At 41.9% G+C, this 13,831-nt stretch overlaps 1 protein-coding gene and 1 pseudogene across 15 annotated transcripts in view; both read right to left on the reverse strand.

Annotated features, from left to right (window-relative positions):
• The window catches only part of LOC119896614, an 858,889-nt pseudogene that overhangs the window by 344,895 nt on the left and 500,163 nt on the right, over positions 1-13,831 (reverse strand).
• Positions 1-13,831, reverse strand: part of tnikb (TRAF2 and NCK interacting kinase b) — a 62,786-nt gene that overhangs the window by 38,022 nt on the left and 10,933 nt on the right. For all 15 annotated transcript variants that reach the window (XM_038710009.1, XM_038709956.1, XM_038710025.1 and 12 more), the window contains exons 3-10: positions 7,369-7,425; positions 7,104-7,229; positions 5,814-5,924; positions 5,069-5,159; positions 4,806-4,936; positions 2,194-2,248; positions 995-1,073; positions 38-213 (exon numbers count right to left, since the gene is read on the reverse strand). In XM_038710009.1, coding sequence (XP_038565937.1) covers positions 38-213; positions 995-1,073; positions 2,194-2,248; positions 4,806-4,936; positions 5,069-5,159; positions 5,814-5,924; positions 7,104-7,229; positions 7,369-7,425 — 826 coding nt within the window. The remainder of the gene's footprint in view (positions 1-37; positions 214-994; positions 1,074-2,193; positions 2,249-4,805; positions 4,937-5,068; positions 5,160-5,813; positions 5,925-7,103; positions 7,230-7,368; positions 7,426-13,831) is intronic.

Below are 13,831 nucleotides of genomic sequence, written 5' to 3' on the forward strand. Positions count from 1 at the left end.
GTCAACCGGGGGGGGGGGGGGGTGCAGCCTCACTCACCCCTCTCCCCCCTCCTCTTCTTGGTGCGGTCGATGTGGTCCTTCAGCTGGATGCGGACCTGCCGCTCGTTGGGAAGGTCCCTGATGAACGGGTGTTTGAGGAGCTGCTCGGTGCTCGGCCTCTGACTGTGGCTCTTCACCAGACAGCTGTCTATGAACGACTGGAACTTCTTCGACCTGGAGACACACACACAGTCCGAAACATGACCGATTTGATGATTTTTAAGACTAACCTAATACTACTTGGTGTAAACTTCCACATCACTGCACCAAGTAGACATGTTAAACCACTAGAGATTAGTGAAAGTAAAACTGCTCTTTAAAAAGGTTCATAACTTTTATTTTTAAATTAAAATGAAATCTTACTGCCTCATTTTTATATTAAAAGTGGTTTAAAAAGATGGGAAGTTTACACGTCAGGTTTATTTTATCAGGGGTGTCTATGAGGGACAAATATCTAATTTTAAAGGAAGATGAAAGTACAAGGAATATTACTAACTACATAAATAAAAATATATAAATATATAGAGGATGTTAAATAACAATATAGATTTCTAAAGAGTACAGTAAAATACAGATAAATAATTAGCAGGTTATAAACTTATGTGATTAAAATGTTGATTACTATGTGTTGTCCTAGAAGAAATGGGTCTCTTTGTTGTCGTGCACATCTTAAACAAACTAGAAAAAATCTATTTAAAAAGGTAAAGATGCTGGAAATCAGTTTTTCCACGGTTAACCGGGTTTTTCTTAATCCCTTAAAGTGCATCTCTACGTAGGACGTGTGAGAGGTTGAGTCTAAAATCAGATTAGTGCTGAATGTGGCGCTGCTGTGGAGGCATAATGTGATGCTGACACCGGATAATAACCACAGAGCAGGTGCAGAGGAAGTAAGTGTCTGAGTGCGCGGCTGCTTGATTGCATGTGTGTGTGTGTGTTTTAGCACAAAGTGACTCACCACTTCTTAGACTTGAGTCTGGGGGCAGGATTTCTGGGGATGAGGAAGAGCGCTCTCATTGGATGCATGTCACACAGAGCTGTGGGGGAGAGAAAGTAAAGAGAAGGGAGGACAGAAGAAGGACAAACCAGAGGAGAGGAGACGCGATGAAAAAGGAAGGAGAGGAAACAGAAGGAGACATCACCAGACAAGGACAGGAAAGGAAAGGAGAAGGAGAGCAAAGGGCAAAGGAGGAGAGGGTGCAGGAGACAAGAGGAAAGGAAAGGAGAGGATAGGAGACAAGGCAGGAAGAGAGGCAAGAAAAGGAGGGAGAGGAGATGAGACAGGAGGAAATGAAAGGAAAGGAAAGAAAAAGAAAGGAGGGGATAGAAAATTAAGGGAAGGAGACAAGAACAGGAAAGAAGAAGAAAAGCAAAGGGAAAAAGAGGAGAGGATGCAAGACAAGAGGAAAGGAAAACAAAAGAAAGGAGGGGATAGGAGACGAGACGAGAAGAGAGGAAAGAAAAGGAAGAAGAGGAGGTGAGACAGGAGGAAATGAAAGAACGAAAAGAAATGAAGGGAATCAAAAGAAGATTAGATCATAAGAATATTCAGGAAAGAAAGGAGAGGAAACAGAAGCAGACATAAGACAAGGAAAGGAAAGGAAAGGAAAGGAAGGAGAGGAAACAGAAGCAGACATAAGACAAGGAAAGGAAAGGAAAGGAAGGAGAGGAAACAGAAGCAGACATAAGACAAGGAAAGGAAAGGAAAGGAAGGAGAGGAAACAGAAGGAAAGGAAGGGAAAACAAAAGAAACGAGGGAATAGGAGACGAGGCAAGAAGAGTGGAAAGAAAAGGGAGGGCCAGAGATGAGAGGAGATGAGACAGGGGGAAATGAAAGGAAGAAAAGAGAAGAAAGGAAAAGAAATAAAACAAAGGAAAACAAAAGAAGATGAGACCAGAAGAAAATGCAAAAAAAAAAAAAAGGATTGGAAAGAAGACCGGAGGAAAGGGAACAAAACGGCAGGAGACGAGGAGATGATAAAAGAGGAAATCAAAAGGAAACAAAATGACAGGAGAGGAGAGTAAGAGAAAAAATAATGAAAGCAAAGGGAACAAGAGGGTAAGAAAAGAGAGGAGGAAACAGAGATATCTTTTAGACACTTCAGACAAACTGTACTCTGTGTGCTCTCATAATAGTGAAATGAGTTTCACACTTACGCGGCGCTCCCTCTGCCATCTCTATAGCTGTGATACCGAGCGACCACAAATCACTCTGCGGAGACAGGGAGAAAACTGAAAACTTTCACATCCTATAAACGTGTTAGCGATTAGCACGTCGTGGTTTTGGTCCGCTGGTCAGTGTACTTGTGATAAAAGTGATAAAAATACAGACACGAAAACTGACCATCTGCCACCGCTATTGTGGATCCCTGGACACTTTCTCTGTTTTTAACGCACTGTCGCCAACAAACTGCTATTTAAAGTTGACGTTAACACTCTAAGATGAACCGAGGGTCACTTGACACGTGAAGCCCCAGAGGGTCGGAGTTAATGGCGTCTTAACAGAGCAGCGCCTCGTCCTCCACGGGCTCGCCACAGGGACTGTCCCCATTACTGCACATCCTTCATACAGTAACGACCGCAGATTCAGGCTTTCACTGGTTGTTTCTGTGAGGAGACTCTACGTGGGCCCGGGGTTGTTGGTTTGTGTGGCGATGATTAGAGATTAAACGTTCGCAGATCGCTGAACCTTTTCAGAGGTTTTTAAAGGTCAGTTGGTGTTACACGCTCACAGCTGCAAGCTTTCTGACTTCTGGCTGTGATCGATGAGGAGCTGAACTATACAAAAGCAATTTAAGGAAAAAACGGCAAAACATTTATTGTTTTCACTGTTGACAGAAACTCTCTGACTTTGTTTTGCTTTTATAAATAAGTAGGGGGGAGCGGGGTGATTTGAGCCTGCGGGGAAGTTGAGCCACCCCTTGTTTCTCGGCAACCACAGACAAAATTGGTCATGTGACCACACATTTTTGAAGAGTGATCCATTTTACTCTCCCTGTGACGGAGAGAGGTATATGGAATAATTTCTGATTCTTGTGTCTGAACCTTTACAGACAGGTTTGATGGATGACACAAGTTTGTTAAAATGGTAATTTGAGCCAAAAGACCTGGGGGAAGTTGAGACAACTATTTTACTGTAATCACAGGAAACCACCAAGTCATGCTTCTATAAATGGAAGACAGACAGGCTTCTACTCATCTTGTGGGTTTGGACAGAGCAGTGGGAGAGGTACGAAATAGGAAGTCCGTTCAACAGGATGGCTTTAAAGCGATACATCGATATGAAACAACTTGGAGACATAGCAGCAATGTTTCACTGTCTAAGTGCAATTAAATGTTGGGACTTGGAATTTGAGTTTGCACAGTGAAATGACATTGTTGTGTCCAACCCCCAAGAGTCCACTTTTGTTTTTGGAAAGCCATATTTTGAAAAGAACTTATTTCAGATCTAAATTGGTCATTCACAGGGATGAACCACCTAAAATATATGTTCATATTTTGAGACCTGACCGTCATGTCCTCACTTTAAAGACAACTCAAGTAAAAACTGGCTCAATTCACCCTGTTCTCCCCTAATGTAAAACAATAAATGACTGTGAGTTGCTGTTCAGGGAGCCTGTTGCGCTTCATCACCAGCAGCAGCGGCGGCGGCATGAATGAAGGCCAAACGTAACAGAGCATTTAACTAAAATAGGACAGAAATATCTGAAGGCAACAATTAAACCTAAATGTATTAACATTAAATCATGTGTGCTGAATCCACCGAGTTTCCGCAGCTCTATGCAGCTTTCAAAAATGGTTAATTATTTGGCTTGTTTGCATTACAATGGCACGTTAGGAAGAAGGAAAGGGTCGACAATAAAACAAACAAATAAAAAAGTTTCAAAGTAGCTTCAACAGTTTTTTAAAACATCCACATTTACTCCAAGAGAACTCAGATCTTCCAGCACGTTTTCACTCTGTGAAACAACATCATTATCAGTGGTGGTGATACAGTGTAAAAATGGTCTGTTACAATTAAAACTTCTTACTAAATTAAAAGTATTAATTAAGTATTAGTGCTGACCGATAAATCGCATTTTCATTGTCATCACAATAAGAACAACGTCGATAAACACGTCAAGATGCCTGAAGCGCAATGAAAACTAATTTTATTTAGGGCTTGGCACCAAAAAGTTTTTATCAAACGGGCCCCGAGCTAAAGACCGTAACATTTAATGTCAGGCTGCAGCCTCGTCCAGCTCTGTGTGACAACAGCTACGCTCGTTACCGTACGTACATGCAATAAAACCTTCGCAAGTATAAAGCCAATACTTTATTAATTTAACCTGTTCATAAAGCATAAACATGTATAAAATATGGAAAGCACATTTTAATCATCGCAATATAATAACGTTATTGCACATCGCGGATTTTCCTTATATCATACCAGCCTAAAAAGTATTAGCATCAAAATATAAGTACTAAATTTATTATTTAAATTATTTTACATACTGCTGAGTATCTTAACCTACAATCATTCATCATAATTTATTGGTTTATTATTCATATTTTGCATTAATAATCTGCAAAGTAACTAAAGCTATCAAATCATGTAAATGTAGTGGAGTAGAAAGTATCATAAAAAACCTACTCTCAGCAGCTACTCATATCAAACTGTAGTCCTTTCTAGAAAATAATCTCAGATGAGACGAGAACGTTCGCTGCCTGGTCCATACGCAGTACACGCAGTACACGCAGTACACGCAGTACACGCAGTACTGGTTTACCTTGAAGTCATATGTGGCGTCGGGGTTCTCGTCACAGGCGATGACCTCCGGGGCCATCCAGTATGGAGTCCCGATAAACGTGTTCCTGCGTCCCACCGTACGGTCCAGCTGAGCGCTCACACCAAAGTCCACTACAAAAACACACAATTTAAGGCTTGACTTGTACGCTATGAAATATTAGTATATATTAAGGTATCAAGTTACCCTCTGTGTTTGTGTGAGTGTGTGCATGTGTGTGTGTGTGTGTGCGTGCGCCCTCTCACCCAGTTTAACTTCGGCGTTCTCTGTCAGCAACACGTTCTGGCCCTTGATATCTCTGTGGATGACCTTGTGCTGGTGGAGATGGGTCAGACCCTGCAGACAAACAAACAACACGCTTACAACTTCCTGTCACACGGGACAGAAAATGTGGTGTCCCAAATCAGTCGTCCCATTCAAGTCTTAAGCCCAGTGAATCTAAGGTTAGAAAAGAATTAAAACTAATATAATAAAAACATTTTGTCATTTCAGTTTCTTCCATCAACTGTTTCAGACAACAGAAAATATTGTCGTCTATAAAATAAAGAAAACCCCCAGGTGTATATGCACTAAAAATGTTTTTATTTTCTGACAGAGTTATTATCCATAAAGTCAAAATTTCATTTGTTTAATTTGATGCGCATCTACAGGGAACAGTAAAAATGGTGATCTACAGGCTTGTGGATCATTTGTGGTTTCTTCTAAGATCCAATATGGGCTTCTATAAGATCAGTACAGTGGCTCCTTTAAAGAACACGTCAGTCCTCATCATGAGCGTCTTATTAAAACTACTTGAGAGCAACTTGGGTCCCTGGAATAACACAAACAAAATAAGGTGTTCCTCAGGGATCCTCCTGGGGTTCTCTTACATCACCGTTTCCCACCAAAAGGGTTCCACCAGACATTTAGGTTTTTAAAGAGAAGATGTTTTCAGGCCGACACCTCACTAGCGGTGACGTTCATTTTATTTTCGTTAGTTTCGGCTCTCACCCTGAGGATCTCTCTGCAGACGTAGGCGATCCACTCCTCCTTCAGCGAGTTCCCTTTGGTGTTTTTGATCAGATCTGTCACCGAGCCGGCCCCGCAGAACTCCATCACCAGCTACACACACAAACAATGTTACTGTACAGATTATCACACTTTTCTACACGACCTCTTGGATGGACTTGGATGGTTTGGTGGCTTAATGGCTGGGGCCAGAATCTGTGGACTGTCTGTTCAGTCATTACCTATTTTTAAAACACACAGTATGTAGTCTCTCATATCAAAACAATAACAAAAGACGTAGCGTGGGATCATGGGAGTTGTTGTCTTCACCACCTCTGAGCTTCTCTCGGTTAGGATTACTTCGATGTTAATCGCTTAGGAGGTTTTTACAGAGAGCCGAATTATCTGCAGAGGTCTCCTCCTCTCCAAAACAAACAGACCAGGTGAATAAACCCAGTAGAAACACTGAATAAAGCAGTTTCACGTTAAAAATCTGCGTTTTTCCGATGCGGTTTGGCGGACACAGGACGCTGCCAGCCCTAGCTGCCGCTAACGTTTGCTCAGCTTTATTTCTCTGATAACTTTGGATCCAGACGTTCGGTGACTAAAATCCTTCATCTGCTTAAAATATACAGTAAAAAACAACCAAGTTCTGAAAGTGCACAGTACATATGTGTCTTAAAACTGGATAAAGAGTCATAAAGAGAACGTTGACACCAGTACAAAGGGGGTAATGAAACGCACTTTTACCTTGACAAAATTAGGGATTTTGTCGGGTTTAAAAATTATGTATTATATCTTAAAAATAAAAAAGACCGCTAATGAAAAGGCTTTGTTTACTTATTGCAAATTGTTAAATTATTATTTATATTTAAAAGAAAAAAATACCCTACAATTTGAAGGTGTAGACATTTACTTATCATTAACTATTTTTTAGGATTCAGGAAACTGCTTAGCACTCATTTAAAGAGCAACTTAACACCAAATCCACTTAATTCTGGTCCCTAGTGTTTATTTTAATGGCAGCTCCTGGCCTTTCCCTCTAAAAAAAACAACTAAAAACATCAACATCACATTAACCCTAAACATGCTAACCGCCCCTATTAAGGAATCCAAAAGCAGAAATCAGGTCTCGGCTTCATTCTTGCAAAATTCACAAAACCACAAAAGCTTGCAACCAACAGCAGCTGCATCCATGTCGTGCTTGAGTGAAACATTGTTTCAGTACGCAAAGAGGGTGAGTTCAAGCTAAAATGTTTCGTCGCTCTTTAAGTTAAAGACACATGTACACACCCAAAGCTGGTCATCCACTCCAGGAGGGTTCTTCTTGACGAAGGCTCCGTAGTAGGTTGCAATGTTCCTGTGGTGGCTGTACTTCTTCAACATGTTGATCTCAGCTTTAATCTCCTCCTCCTCATCCTAAAACACACACACACACACACACAATACAACGCTAATATGAACATTCTGCGTTTACGAAATGCATATAATGAGATAAAGAAGAAAACCTCTCCAGCAGAGTCTCGTGAGGACAAACTGTGCTTTGTGAGGCACTTACTCCGGTGACGTCCATGACCTTGATGGCAGCAAGCTGGCCTGTTTTGACATGGCGACCCTGAGAGACACAGAGAAAAACATCTGAATGAGGATAACTTTTATTAGCCAGGTACACATGCATGAAACTTGATCCCGGTATAAGCGTAATTAAACAGGGAGACAAGTCCTACAGTATGTGCAGATAAACATATCCATACAGTTTATATAAACATACAAATAACAACATCTGTCAATGTCTGCAGACGCTGATTAGGATCTGGATTTGAAGTTACTATTCAAAGGCAGCCAGGGGACTTTAATCATTGTTTGCCAAATAATATCACTTTCTATAAAATGCAATTCTTTCCCGAGAGAAAGAATTGTTGATTTTCCCCAAAGAATCACTGCAGAGTTGTGAAATTAAAGCTTTGTTTTTGCTGGCTGCTGTAGCTGAAGCTGACGAGGGCAGATGTGTAAGACGATTCCCTGTAGATGATCTGTCTGCGTTTATCTCCCTGATCAGTCAGAGTTCATCACAGTTTTCTCATCTGGTTTCAAGAAATGATAATATTTACTTTGGGTTTCTGGAGGAGAGCTACAGTATAGTTTTATTAGTTCTTAAATGTTTTCAAATCCCGTCTGTCTGTGCGGTTATAGTAACTGTACTTTTATCTCAGTTACTGATATGACTGCAGCTAAACAATTATTTTCATTACCGATTATTATCACAATTAATAGTTTATTCTACAAAATGTCAAAATCCTATGAAAAATGATCATCGCAATTTTCCAGAGCCCCAAAAAACTCACATCCTCTCACATGTAAGAAGATGAAACCAGCAAATGTTTCAAAGTTTTTGCTTAAAAAATGACCCCTGCAGAGTTTTTATATTTCTAGATATTCTCACTGAGGATACTGTAGCATGGATTTTCACGGTATGTCACACTTAAGTGGAACATTTTACTATGGACCAGACAGCACACCACTCTCTCTCCCACATGACTGACATGACTTACATATCCCATTTTTGATTTATGAGTGGCTGTCATATTTAAATGCTCTTTGTAAATTGTTGTCTCCTGATGAAGGCCACTGGCTCTCTATTAAAAAAAAACATTCATGAAGCAGGCGGGGGGGAAATTATAGCTGGATCTGATTGTTGTTGATAGTTGCACCGTTCCAGTTAATGACGTAATTAGATAATTGTTTCCCATCTGTGTTGATGTACTGCCAAATCACAGTTTCTGTGTTCAAAAAATCCCCAGGACACACACACTCTTTTTGGACGGTAAGGTGAGTCAGTCTGAAGCCCGTGTAAAAAGTATTTCTGCAGTGAAAGGATGTTGTTTTGCCGCGTTTGACCTAAAAACCTCCATGTTTAGGTTAATTAACCAGCTGACGCATGCGGCGTACAAAGCGATGCACGTTATTATTTAGTAACCATGATCCATGAACATCAGATTTGACTGGAATATAATGAAAAACTACAGGCTATGCTGGACCATTAAAGCAGCTTTATTTGTGTGGGAGTATGATGGAGAGACACGCGATAAAGTTTGTTACAAATTTAATAACAAACTGGATAAAGCAGTCAAGCCTTAAAATAACTCCAGCACAGAGAAAGCAACACGAAAATAAAATCGCGACAGTTTGGAAGGTTACTGAAACATTTCCAGCTGATCAGCTGCTGGACGAACGTGATTTAAACGAGCTTTATTACTTGCTGTAATCAGCTGTTCTGGAGCTTGTTTTGGAGGAGGAGGAGACCGACTTTGGCTCCGTCTAAAAACTTTCTGACTGATGAAAAGACCGGACCCAGTATTTAGCGAAACTCCATCAGCTGTTTGCTGTAAACACACCGCTGCATGCTGGCTCGGTCTCAGGGGGACATCGGCGAGACTCGTGTGTGCTGATTGTGTGATTTATTTAACGGTGGACAAGAGAGGAGCAGAAAAACTGACATGCTTGAGTTAAAGCCTCTAGAAATTCACCGCAAGTCGAGCCCCGCCCCTCCAAAGTACTGGTACTTTCGGAAAGTACTGTCCCCCGAGCAGGGACTTTTTGTGGGGTGAGATAAAGACGCTGGAACAAAAATTAGACCCTGGTCCCTTCGGTGGAAACGCAGTGGGTTCCTAGTTCTGGGGTAAAGTCCCTTTGCGGCTAAAGCTTCAGTCCTGTAACCGGACAAAGTTCACAACCTTTCTGCCTTGTGACCCAAAGGTTTACGTGCAACTCTCGTGCACACATTCTTCCACCAAAGAGATGATTTTTAGAGGTCTGAAACGGTAAAATCATCTAACCTAACTTGCGACCCCTTAGATGTATCTAACGGCCCCTTGGAGGGGCCCCAACTCCCACGTTGGGAACCGCAGCACTGGAGGATGAAACTTCTCCTCCTCCGAACTCTAAAGTCAGTATCACAGCTGTGAGCGCGAGAAAGTGGAAATGTATCCGCCTCACCGCCGCCAGCCCACCAACCCCATCACACACACACACACACCATCTCCTCGTGGTAGCCTAGCAACAGGGCTGGCATGTTGTTTAGTGAGGGCAACGAATGGGGGGGTAAAGTGGTGGCGGTGTGAGTGCGTGTGCGTGCGTGTTGGGGGGGGCATGATATTTCACAGTCTGTGTCACTTGCACATGAGAGCTGCTCAGATGCGCGCGCACACACACACACACACACACACACACACACACACACACAGTCTTGGTTACTCAGTGTTGCATCAGACACTGAATGTATCTGACAGGCCGAAACCACCTCAGAGTACGGAAAGTCTCTTGTTTTGTTTTTCACATCTTTCTGTCTGTCTCTCTTTTTTTTTTAATTCTCTTTCTCTCTCTCTTTCCATCGGTCTGCAGTCTCTCTCTCTCTCTCAGTCAGTCATGTTGCAGCAGTTATACAAAGGGCAGGTAGACGAGGATAACTGTGAGGCGCCTCGCTGTTGCTGTCAATCTGAAGCTTGATTTTATGCTCGCTCAGCACTCACCACGTCGCCCCTCACTCTGCATTTATACCTTTGCATCAGAGAGAAACAGACCGAGGACCACAGTCGACCTCTGAGCTCTAACATGGCTGCTGTGCCTTCAGCCAGGAGAAAGCACAGAAATAAGTTCCTACTTTTCCTGCCAGCCTTGTTTAATTAAGCGGCAAGTGTTACAATAACAAAAACCTGTTTAATCACTATGAAACATGACGTGCAACATTACGCCCGCTGTCAGGAGACAAGTGTGTTTAAACCTGTATTAACTGACCTTGTGGCTTCTCGGCAACATCAACATATCATCGCCTCAACAGTTTCTTATTTCTACATCCGGCAGTTACGGAGCAACATGATCATTCAAGTGGAGTCGTGTTTGAGTCCAGTATTCTCTCTCCGTTAGCTCTGTGTTTGGTCTCCACCACCTCCTGAGGGAAATATCTGGCTCTTTAGCTGCTAAAAGCTCCGCTGTGCCCACCAGCTCGGCTCTAACTGTGTCTGCCTGCTGTTTGCTGCTGTGTAGCTGCAAAAGTCGCTCTGAGAGTCAGAGCCAGAACAGGAAAGCTGCAGCCGGACAGATGAACAAAGAGCTGAAAGTCACTGTAAAGTTGTGTAAAGCCGAGGGGAGCCGCAGATTCAGCTGATAATTACCTGATTCGACGCTGTGACTGTCCTCATCATGTAAAAATGAAAACTGCTGGCCACAACATAGAGGATCAACACATTATCTGTATGGGTCTCGTGCGTTAGGACACATTGAGGATATGGTTTAAAGATGAAATGGGAATACAGAACAAGGGAGACCCAGGTTCGATACCCGCAGTCACACATCCACCCATGTGCAAGAAACTTAACCCCTAGTTGCTCCAGAGTTTGACCTCTGACATATATAGCAACTGTAAGTCAGCTAAATGAGTAAATGTAAAGTGGGGTTGTGGCTCTTTCACTGTTTCCAAACTACAACGACACACAAAAGACAGAAATACACACAGGAAGCAGCCGTAGAAGAAACACTTTCCTTTAAATGTACGACACCAAGGTAAGATGACAAGATAAGAAATCTGTTTATGCTACAAAGCAAACAATCTATACAAAAAATATAATATGCAGAAATAAACTATTTGGCATGGTGCAGTGCTGAGAATGAGTCTCTCAGTCTGGGGGAAGAAGCTGCTCTGCAGTCTGGTTGCGAGACAGCAGATCCTTCTGTCTGTCTTCCCAGGTGGCCGCAGGGTGAACAGGCTGTGGCTGGGTGGGTACTGTTCCCTAGTATTCTCTGAGCTCTGCAGGAACCTCACCGATATCACTGGTGCTCAGTAGACAGCTTTTATCACCTGCTGCAGAGCGATCCTCTCCTGAGCCGTGCACATCCCAACGTCATACAGTAACAGATTACTATTTCCAAACAGTAATTATTACAGTTACTAATGCAAGTAACGCTGCGTTACTGAGTCCCTGAACACACCATGCTCGACATGAATATGCGACTGTGCTGCACCTTATGTTGTTCCAGTCAGCCAAAAAACTAAAGGAAGAAAGGAGAACGAGGGAGAGAGGCGTTCTTTCCTCAGAGATGCAAAAAAACTGTTTTGTCCGGTGTAAACTTGTAAAAAGATTTCAACCGCGAACAAGTCTACGTCTAATTTATCGTAGGATCTGCTGAAGCAGCACAGCGACGGGAAACTCAGAAAGAAAATCCGGCAGCTGCTGTCACTGATGCTTGGACTCGTCGGGAGAGAGTGGCGTTAACGTTTTGTAAAAATACTGAATACTGCTTTTATAAATACATGTGCAGAAACGTGAGGCTACAGCCTATGTATTGTAAAAAACACACTATTTGCTGCTGCTATGAATATGATATTAGTTAATGTCAAGAGAGACAGTAATATTATTACTTTTTTAAGAAGTAATAAGTAACTAGTAAGTAACTTGCCCAACACTGTTGATGAGTGGCAGCCTCCTGTCAGGGAACAAAACTATTTCAGGGTCTGGAATGAGTGATCTAAATAACTTTACTGTGAACAAACCAGAACCAAGTCTTGCCACACCAGTCCAGATGTGTGGGGGTATCTGGGATTTTTCTCAGCAGAGTTATCATCCAGATGAATCAGTAAACCAGCTCCTGGGACCTCAGGTTAAGTGTTGCTGTGACTGCAGCTCAAATGGCAGCGATCCACCTCAATGAAGCAATAAAAAGAGAGGCGGATAAAACAGGGGAGATGAGAGGAAGAGATACCGTCTCTGAAAAGCTTTTTGTTTTGCTATCTCTCTTCATCCGACACCGACGGCCGGCGTAACCATCCCAGCGCTCCGAGTCTGTGTGTGTGCGTCTGAGAGATTATGGCAGAATCAAGATGGCATGAGGAAGTTGTATTAAAACACCACCTGAATCTACAAACACACACACACACAGCATGCAGGGAGGGAGAGATAAAGATAGCGACAGAGCGAGAACAGAGGATGACTGCAGATAGAAAAGGACAGAATATCCTTTTGAGGCAGCCTGAGGCGTAAAAGCACACCTCAGGCCTCGCGTTCAGACAAGCCTCACATTCCCAACCTGAACACAAGCCTCAACACATGAAGACAGAAACAGACGAAGAGACGAGCTGTGGTTCTGAACCAGCGTTGAAATAATTACAAGTTTATGGAAACAGCTAATTTAAGTAACCATTGTTTTGTTTCTAAATTAATCTGATGGAAAAATCATACTGCACCATAATTTCAGATTTATTTGAATTGAATAAATGATATACCGTTTATGCTGCTGCTCCTGTGTTTTAGCTGCAGAATTATTATCTCTGGTTAGTAAAAAATGTCTGGGGCTGCCCAGTGTATCGCATTTTTAATCTGCAATTAGATTTTTTTTTGTTGTTTTTGTTGTTAACACACAAGTTGAATACCAGGAATGGAGTTTTGAGTATTCCCAGGAATGTCAAACACAGATGGGATTTTTAAGCATGCGTGGGCCTGTGAGGCTGATTGTTGTGTTGTGCTGAAGAATGTCATAAGTGTGTGTATGATGCTTCCACGCAACTCTCAGATACTTGAGTCCAATTTTGAAACGTCATTATTACAGTAATACAACTTTTACATACAGCGGTTTCTTTTCGCGCTACGTAAAAATGAGTTCAGCTGTGCTCATGTCATGTAGAAGTTAATGACGGGTTTCTGACTATGTCAAGCGTAATAACAAGAGACACCTAAGTGCCCAAAAACGACACAAACAAGTCAAAGTCCGTTGTTCAAAGGTAAATAAGCCAAAATTTTGTCCCATTATTCTATGGAATACAAAGAACATGTTATTTTATAATAAAGTGTTGTTTTTGTCATGGTTTTTGGGTTTTCTCTGTTCAGCCTTCTTTATTCTTATGTTATGTTCAGCTTAGGGCTGGACAATAAAACAATAACAATAATTATCGCAATATACTTTTTTTCAATAACATCATAACAAATGTTCAATATATATTCAATATGTGTTTGATTTTATTTACTTGAATC

The sequence above is a fragment of the Micropterus salmoides genome, unplaced genomic scaffold (assembly GCF_014851395.1).
Source record: "Micropterus salmoides isolate LMB-PRFRI ecotype aquatic unplaced genomic scaffold, ASM1485139v1 Ms_hic_scaffold_1, whole genome shotgun sequence".
NCBI classification, from domain to species: domain Eukaryota; kingdom Metazoa; phylum Chordata; class Actinopteri; order Centrarchiformes; family Centrarchidae; genus Micropterus; species Micropterus salmoides.